Source organism: Macrosteles quadrilineatus, unplaced genomic scaffold, assembly GCF_028750875.1.
Source record: "Macrosteles quadrilineatus isolate MER2022 unplaced genomic scaffold, UCM_ALF_1.0 Scaffold_1__1_contigs__length_201487025, whole genome shotgun sequence".
Lineage (NCBI taxonomy): Eukaryota > Metazoa > Arthropoda > Insecta > Hemiptera > Cicadellidae > Macrosteles > Macrosteles quadrilineatus.
In genome coordinates this window covers 60,855,128-60,864,636 of record NW_026542594.1, presented here as the reverse complement: position 1 = coordinate 60,864,636, position 9,509 = coordinate 60,855,128, and the positions used below count along the sequence as shown (strand labels likewise).

General features: G+C 39.5%; 1 protein-coding gene across 1 annotated transcript; it reads left to right on the top strand.

Annotated features, from left to right (window-relative positions):
* The first annotated feature begins 2,808 nt into the window (after positions 1–2,808).
* LOC128997454 (uncharacterized) lies at positions 2,809–6,066 on the top strand. Its single transcript, XM_054423096.1, has one exon. The coding sequence runs from the start codon at positions 2,809–2,811 to the stop codon at positions 6,064–6,066; it is 3,258 nt and encodes a 1,085-aa protein (XP_054279071.1).
* Positions 6,067–9,509: the final 3,443 nt, after the last annotated feature.

The window sequence follows — 9,509 nt, the reverse complement described above, 5'->3', positions numbered from 1 at the left end:
CCCGCCAAATAACGAAACCTTAAGCCATGCCCCCCTGGTGTCCCACGTGGTCTATCCTCACACGTGTTCTAACCTCACTTTTATTTTCCCGCCAAGTAACGTAACCTCATCTCCCCATGCAAATATTGTAAATGTGATTGGTAAGGATTGAACCTGTGAACCTCTTAGATCAACGACTAACGCTACTCCCGCTATGATACATCACCATACCAAAAATCAACATTTCACCCCGACCAGAAATAAAACGTTTGGTGATTGGTAAGGTTCGAACCCGTGAACATCTGGCTCATACACAGTCTCATACACAGTCAGCTACTAGAAAGAAACATTATTCAGATTACCAATCATCCCAAAAATACTACACCTAAAAATACTACAAAGTCCAAGTCCAAGTTCATATGATTGTGGCGACTAGCGCCACGTCTGGGGGAAGTGCCTGCTCGCTGGGAGCATATACTTCCGGTCTGCTGTGGGTCCAAGCCCTGGTAGCTCAGCTACCTGTAGACGTCAACGTCGTTCTGGGAGTTAGTCGTCGATCCGGGGGCGAAGCTGGGGAACATCCTCAGCGACCAGGTCCCTGATGTGTTCCCACGGAGAGTCATCCGCCGTCTCTTCAAGTCTCGCTCGAAGGCCGTCTACGAAGTCTCGGAGAGTTGTCACTGCCGTGGAGTCCCTGATGACGGAGTTCCTCACGTACCAGGGTGAATCTGAAATGTAAGTTTAACATCGAACATATTGGTGGCCTTTACAAAGGCCGTTTTTTATGTTCAATGGTAAAGTTCCGTTTAAGCCTTCTTTCAGTTGTTTTTAACATTGGATACGTGAATTATCATTTGTTTTGTCATTTTTATTGACTGCAGTATATTATAGGTATGTGTAAATAAATCTCAGCAAATATTGTGATTGGTAAGGATCGAACCCATGAACCTCCGGCTCATATACAGCTTCATACACAGCCAACTGCTAGAAAGAAACATTATTCAGATTACCATCATCCTAACATTACATAACATCTATGAAATGTTGATTTAACGTTCAACATTTCGTGGCCTTTACAAAGGCCATTTTTTATTCTCAACGGTAAAGTTCCGCTTAAGCGGTTTTTCAGCTGTTTTTAACATTGGATACGTGAATTATCATTTGTTTTGTTATTTTTATTGACTGCAGTATTATAGGTATATGTAAATAAGACTCAGCAAATATTGTGATTGGTAAGGATCGAACCCATGAACCTCCGGCTCATATACAGCTTCATACACAGCCAACTGCTAGGAAGAAACATTATTCAGATTACCATCATCCTAACACTACATAACATCCATGAAATTTTGATTTAACGTTTTAAAATTTGGTGGCCTTTACAAAGGCCGTTTTTTATTCTCAACGGTAAAGATCCGCTTAAGCGTTTTTTGTGCTGTTAACAAGATGCTGCTAACATTGGATACGTGAATTATCATTTGATTCGCTTTTGTTATGGACTACAGCATGTAGAATTTTATAAAATTAAATAAAAATTTAATGTTTTTTTCTTGGATAATTATACACATTGCTTAGTATATAATGGTTTTAATACTATGGTTTAATACTATCTATCTACGATTTAAATTTACATTTCTCTATCTAAAAATTAGTAATGTCTAGGAAGAATTGGTGGTCATTTGTAAAGTTTTGTTTAATGGCTATTACTAATACCTATTAATTTACATTAATCTAAAAAGTTATTGCAAACATTATATTTCTACAAATTTTCTTCTTCTTCTTCATCATCATCACGGTTCTGTAACAAAACAAGGAAGTGTTAATTGTGTGTATCCTGGTTGCTGATTGGTTGTAATAAGCTTGTACGTGATTGGTCATAAATAGGTAATCTGTTGTGTGATTGGTCAATTTTTGCTATTTATACTTTTCAGTACTAATTTTCTTTCACTTTGCTTTTGGCAGTTGAACGTGTTGGATGTGTGCTCTTGTGTTTGACGTTTTGAGGTTATGTTTGCAAGTTATTTCTAGTGTTAATGTTAGTCTGATTATTTATTGTGTAGTACATCAGTTTTATAGTAAGTGAACATTGTTTCTTTTGTGTAACGTGTTGTGCAATCAGTGTGTTATATTAAGCTTTGTGTGCGCGCAGCTGTGCCCCCACCACATCTTGTGTCCCTGTGTTGTATTGTGCAATCCGTGTGCTATATTTAGCTGTGTGCCCCCACTAGAACTAGTGTATCTGTGTCCCTTTCACTTTGCTCTAGGCATCTGACTACGATGGATGTAAGTATGGCTGATAATGTATCCGATGAAGTAGTTGAACCCGTTAAAGTAGTTGAGCCTGTTACTTTGATTAGTACTGATCAAACTTATGTAAATAAATTTAGATTGTATGGAAGTAAAACAGTATTTAAATTCACTAATCCGCCTCCAGAGACTAATGAGATTGATTGGTTGAGACAAGGGTTTGCGCAAATTGTAAATAGTATGAAAGAACAAGCATTTGAAAACGATCAACTTGGGTTTACTCTACAAAGTCTCAACTTGAAATCAAAAGCACCTGGCTATGTAAATTTTCGTCCGTCTACTGAAATTGATGAAAATGTTTTGTGGCAAATCTTTGGTGGTATTGTGCAATCAAACTCTGAATCCATCAAATCTACCGACACCTTTAAAGTGGAATGCACTAGAATTAATCTTCCTGTAGGTTCTGGGAGAGTAAGGCCTGGGTTTTACAATACGTTTGATGAGGAATGCAAGTCAAGACGGGGAATTGTTATCATTAATAATAAAGATAAATTGTGTTTACCCCGTGCAATTGTAGTGGCTATGGCCAATGTAACCAAAGACCCCCTTTACAATGCAGTTAGAAAAGATGATGGGAAAAGACAGACTGTTAGGGCTCAGGAACTTGTGTGTCGAGCCAGGGTTGAAATGCCAAAGGGTGGAGCTGGGATCCCGGAACTTGAAAAATTTCAGGGGTTTTTGAGAGACTACAAAATTGTCGTGTACAACTATGACAGGAAAGGACGTGATGTCTACTTTGAGGGAAATGTAGAAAACCCCAAGTTCAAAATTAACTTGATTTTTCACAATGGACACTACAATGTGATTAATTGTTTGACTGCTGCTTTTGTTTGTAATTATTTCTGTGAAGCCTGTCATGTACCCTACGACCATAAAAGAGAGCATCGTTGCTCAAACATTTGCCCACAGTGTCAAACTATCTCACCTCCTTGTGTAGTGGAGAGTGGTGGTGTTCTGTGCCCTAAATGTAACATGACTTATAAAAATCAGAGATGTTTTATCGCGCATCAAGCTGATAGATGTAAAAATGTAAAAAAGTGTCTAGACTGTGGGAAATTGGTTTGGATTAGAGATCGGTCTAAGCCTCATAAATGTGGTGAAGTATATTGCAAACCTTGCTGTTCATTTGAAGACCCTAACCACAAATGCTATATGAAACCAGACACAAGAAAGCCTAAATCCAAAAACTTTTTGTTTATTTTATTTGACTTGGAAACCCGTCAAGATGAGTCCCTGCCCTCAGATCCCGAGTCTAAATTGCATCAAGTGAACTTGTGTGTGTCACAACAGTTTTGCTATCAGTGTATTGAGGCTAAATTTTGTATGGCTTGTAAAAATCGTACGCGAGTGTTTAGTTCTGAACCAATCACTCAGTTCATGGACTATGTGATGCAAGTCCGTAAAAATTTTAAAGATGTCTGTGTCATCGCACACAATGGGCAGGGCTTTGATTTCCAGTTTTTGCTCAAGTATGTGCTGGAGGATACGAAGTTCACTCCGAAACTTGTAATGCGGGGAACTAAGGTAATTTTGATGGAGATTGACAATGTGAGGTTTGTTGATTCACTTAGTTATTTCCCTATGCCTCTTGCTGCACTACCTAAAGCCTTTGACCTTCCCCCGGAAAAGAAGAAAGGCTATTTTCCCCACCTCTTCAACACCCTTAAGAATCAAAATTATGTGGGTCCTATGCCGGCAAAGGAGTTTTACTGCCCAGAATCTATGTTTGAAAAATCACACAAAGATTTTGAAAGATGGTATAATGATCAGGTTGGAAACCACGTTACATTTGACTTTAAGAAAGAAATCCTAGAGTATTGTATGTCGGACGTTGATATTTTGGCTCAAGCTTGTTTAAAGTTCCGTTCAATTTTCCTGCAAGAGTGTAATGTGGACCCGTTTCTCGAGGCTGTAACCATTGCCAGTGCTTGTAACTTGGCCTTCCGTCGGAAATTTTTGAAGAAAAATACCATCGGCATCGTTCCTAAAAATGGCTATAGGCTTACAGACGCCCAATCGGCAATCGCGTTACAGTGGCTAACGTGGGAAGAGGAGAAACGTGGAGTTAGAATAGAACACGCCGGCCGTGGAAAAGAAGTTAAGATTAGTGGAATGAAAGTTGATGGTTTTGACGGTCAAAATATTTATGAATTTCAAGGCTGCTACTGGCATGGCTGCCCTAAATGCTTTCCCTATGATCGTGAACTTGCTTTGAAAGAGGATCCCTCTGACTCACTCCATTTGCGGTATGAACGGACCAAATCGAAAATAGCAAAGTTGGGTGATAACGTTGTACAAATGTGGGAATGTGAGTTTAAAAAGTTAAAAAAGACAGAAAACCTGAAACACCTAGAAAAGTTGCCGATCCTCAACAATTTACCTCTGAATCCGAGGCAAGCATTTTTTGGGGGCCGAACCGGGAATGCCAAAACCTATCACAAATGCGCCGAAGGGGAAACCATTGAGTATGTGGATGTATGCTCTCTCTATCCCTGGGTATGTAAATATGGCAAGTACCCTGTAGGCCATCCAACGATCTATGTAGGAGACAAAGAGTGTAGACAGAGAGGTCTCAATGTTGAGGGTCTATTAAAGTGTAAAGTACTTCCACCTCGTGAGCTCTATCACCCCGTTCTCCCAGCCAAAATGAATGACAAGTTAATGTTTGTTTTGTGTGCGACTTGTGGAGATGGTCAGATTCAAACTGATTGCGACCACGAAAGTGGTGACAGAGCACTTATTGGGACCTGGACCATGGACGAAGTTCGTAAAGCTGTAGAAAAGGGTTATGTTGTGCTTGACATGTATGAACTTTGGGAGTATAAGGTAGCCACATATGAAAACGGGGGATTGTTCACTGACTTTATAAATAAATTTTTAAAAATGAAACAGGAAGCAACTGGGTTCCCTAGTTGGTGTGAAACCGAGGAAGATAAGGATCAGTACGTTGACGATTATTTTAAAAATGAGGGTGTCCAACTGGAAAAAGACCAAATTATCAAGAATGGTGGATTGAGGTCGTTAGCTAAACTGATGTTGAACTCTTTTTGGGGAAAATTTGGACAGCGTGAAAATCAGACCAAAGCTACAATCGTCAGGGACCCTAAAACACTTTTCAAAATGTTAACTAGCCCTGAAATAGATGTAAATAGAGTACAGATTGTCAATGATAAGGTTCTTGTTGTCAGCTGGGAGTATATTGAGGAGGTTGGGGAGCCATTGCAAAATGTAAATGTTGTGTTGGCAGCTTACACCACAGCCCAAGCGAGATTGAAGCTCTATGAGCATCTAGATGCCCTGGGTGGTCAGGTATTGTATTATGATACTGATTCTGTACTATATGTATATAAGGGTGGTTTGTACAGAGTCCCCACGGGAGATTATCTAGGGGAAATGACCGATGAGTTGGCCGAGTACGGCCCTGGATCATATATAGTAGAGTTTGTTTCTGGAGGTCCGAAAACCTATGCATACCTTGTGTGGTCAACAAACAAACAAAAATTGATTCCCGTATGTAAAGTAAAAGGGCTTACATTAAACATGAAAACTTCTAAAAAGATTGGATTTGACAGTTTGAAAGAGATGGTCCTTGGTGATGCTGCACAAACAATGGACATTGAGGAAAATAGAATCAGACGAACAAAGAATAGGAACATAGTTACAATCAGTGAAGTCAAACAGTTTAAAATTACGGGACCAAAGAGGAAACATAGTAGCAATTATGATACACTTCCATATGGGTTTAAAATTCAAAAAACTCACCAAAATCTCAACTCCTAAATCATCACTATCACTCAAGTACTCCCAGTCCCCAACATCCACCTCGTTCCAGCCATTCCACCCTCCTTGCTACCAATTAAACCCAAATACCGAATCTGTGTCTTCGTCTTCTTTTTCTTCGCTTAAATTTAAAAATTAACAAATCTTACACCATAAATAATTTTGAATGAAATCATTTACAACCAACACTAGAGAGATCATGTTGGACACTGAACACATGTTGCACATGCTGCACATGTGTAGCGCTCCCCTCTCCACTATCGCTACACACCTTAATGGCGACATACGCAGTTTTTCTTGGCGGTAACGGTGGTGGCCTTAGATCCAGGGGTTGAAGTTCTTCGTATATTGGCTCCACCGGCTCGCGTTTGATGGAAAACACCCACCCGAAACATGATGCGAAGCACATGGTGACTGAGATCCAACTGGAGTGGGGCTATTTTTAAATCTGTTTGTACATTGAGGCGCTCAAATCTGGAGGGACTTGGGCTACTCCTTGTGCATGTGTGAATGCTATTGGTCACTGGCGCGGCCGACTAAAAAGCCCGTAAACCACGTGTGGAGGTCACTGGCGCGGCTGACTAAAAGGCCCGTAAACCACGTGTGGAGGGGTAAGTGTCATTCCACTTGGAACCTTTACACCACCATGTTGTACCTACTCGAGTTTTCAGCTAGAACGATTACTGATAATCTGTTTCTTTTAAATACTGTAAAGCAAGCAGCAATCCCACCTATGATTAAAGATTAAATATTCAATTACCACCATGAAAACTGCGGCTATGTCTACTACCATATTTGTTTTTTCGACAATGAAGAGTTTTGTAAGGATTTTGGAGAGGCAGCGAATATTTCTTTCCGATGGTTTGGAACGATTGTATGTGTACCAAAATTTAAAACTCCAAGAGATAGATGCACCGTTTGTGCAGCACGTCTATACAAATGGACCAGATTGAGATGTTCCTGTTTACAATCCATGATCCCATCCTTGAGAAGGTGGTAAGAGACGTTTTGGGGGAACGGAGACGGCAACTAGTTTGTTTTTGGAGGCCATCACGAGCTGTTGCGGTGGAGGGGCCGCAGCTTTTCTGGGGGCAAATAAAAAGATAGTCTATTCTATTTGGAACATTCTTACCATCATGTTGTCCCTGTCCGAGCTTCCAATTAGAAAGATTTACACAACCGTCATCCTTTTACTTTATGTAAAAGAAAGTGTTGATCTTCCATCAACGCTATGGCAGGACATTTTGAACTATCATAAAGAAAACTGTGGTTATGTAACCCTAAAATACTACGAGTCTTTTCGAGGCTCTAGTAGGTTATGTATTGACTGTGGAAGAATGGTTGATCTTCCTTCTCACTTAAGGCGAAGAGACATATAAGGCGATACATGTATCCAAAGTTTAAGGTACCAAAAGAAACATGCCGCATTTGCATGGCTCCTTTATTTATCTTCCATAAAGTCACTTGTAAATATTGTAAAATCTAAATGTAAAAATAAGAATAATAAACGGAGATGGCAACTAGTTTGTTTTTGGAGGCCATCACGAGCTGTTGCGGTGGAGGGGCCGCAGCATTTCTAAAAACTTAATAAGTTATCAATACACTGTTAAGTTGTATCATTTTAACAATGGATGTCAGACGTGCTATAGCTGAAGAGCTACACAAACCTGCTATAAAGAATTACACTAGACGGAAAGTGACTCTTAAAGGGTTGAATGATTTGTACCAGGCCGATCTCGTAGAGATGCAGCCTTATGCAAAGTTAAATAAAGGTAATCGGTACATAATGACTATGATTAACTGTTTTTCAAAATTCGGTTTTGCAGTCCCGTTAAAAGATAAGACAGGTCCAGCAGTTGCCAAGGCACTTGAACCTATATTGATCAAACATAAGATGAAACACTTTCAAACCGATCAGGGAACCGAATGGTTTAATAAACATATTGGTGCTCTCATGAAAAAGTATAGAATTAACCATTATTCTACGTTTTCCGATTTAAAAGCTAGTATCGTGGAGAGATTTAACAGAACTTTGAAACAGTGGATGTGGAAAGAGTTTACCGCTAAGGGAACATATGAATGGTTATCATTACTTCCTGATATTCTCAAGCGATATAATAACTCGGTACATAGAACAATTGGTATGAAACCAAAAGATGTGAAACAAAAGAATGTAAAGGAAATATTAAAAAGGATAAACAAGAAGGGAAAAAGGGTGGCACCAAAATATAAACTGGGAGATAGTGTTAGGATAAGCAAGTATAAAAGAGTTTTCACTAAAGGCTATCTGCCAAACTGGACAAACGAGGTTTTCACCATTTACGCAATCAAACCGACAAAACCACCTACATATGTACTCAAAGACCATAATGGTGAAATACTAAAGGGAGGGTTTTATGAACAAGAGCTAAATAAATCAAAGACCGGAAATGTATATTTAGTTGAAAGAGTGTTACAACGGAAAGGAGATAAAATAAAAGTCAGATGGCTTGGCTTTGACAAGAAAAGTGACACGTGGCTTAGTAAAAGCGACATTCTTATTTAGAACATACATCCGGTGACGGCTACATGTAGATCAAGCAGCTGCATCCGGTCGTATTTATAAACGATAGGGTGAGTGTGCTACAATCAGTTGAACACGATGGGTGTGGCGCAGCAGAGCCCCCCTTTGACGTTAAGAAACTATGACAAGTATTTTGGTGAGGGCCATCTGTTACTAGACTTAATTTGCTGCTCCTTTCAGTCCCCAGCAACTCGGGTAAAACTAATATTGTGTTTAATTTATTATTCGATTCAAATGGTCTTCTTTTTAAAAATATCTACATTTTTGAAAATCCCTTAATCAGTCTAAATACCAGTTTTTACCGTTGGCTCTGCCTAAGGAAATGGGCCATTTTGCATATGGTGACAACAACTTGGTAGTTCATCCAAGTAAGACTAAACAGCATTCAAAAATGATATTTGATGATATATACTGTGAGAAACACGACAAATAATAAATAAATTATATAAATAAATTGGCTCAAAATTATTTTCAAACCACCTTATAGTACTGTATTACAAATTTAAATGATAAAATGCAAAGAACCGCTCGCTGGGATTCAAAAAAGGGTTAATTAATAGGCTTCACCAAGTAAATAACCCATTACATTAGTCAAAGGACAAAAAAGTGGGAGGTGGCAAATCTGTTATGGAGTGGCCATCACCGTAGGCTGCGGTGGTTGGGGCAGCCTACCCCAGAGGTTAGGACTCTTGGTGAAGCTCTGGGTTAACAAAAAGAACGCGCCGGGACCCTACGGCCTAGCCTAACAGCTTACCGTGGTGTGGAAACTGGGTCACTTGTCTAAACTCCAAAGAACAGGTAGAATCTCTCCACAAACGAAACATTTGAGTTTGTCAAAGTCCAGATCACGGATATTTGTAACAAACCAGCCGCATGGTTC

What these genes read in the sequence shown, in the direction of transcription:
- LOC128997454 (XM_054423096.1), top strand. Translation starts at nt 2,809, where the DNA reads ATGGCCAATGTAACCAAAGACCCCCTTTACAATGCAGTTAGAAAAGAT.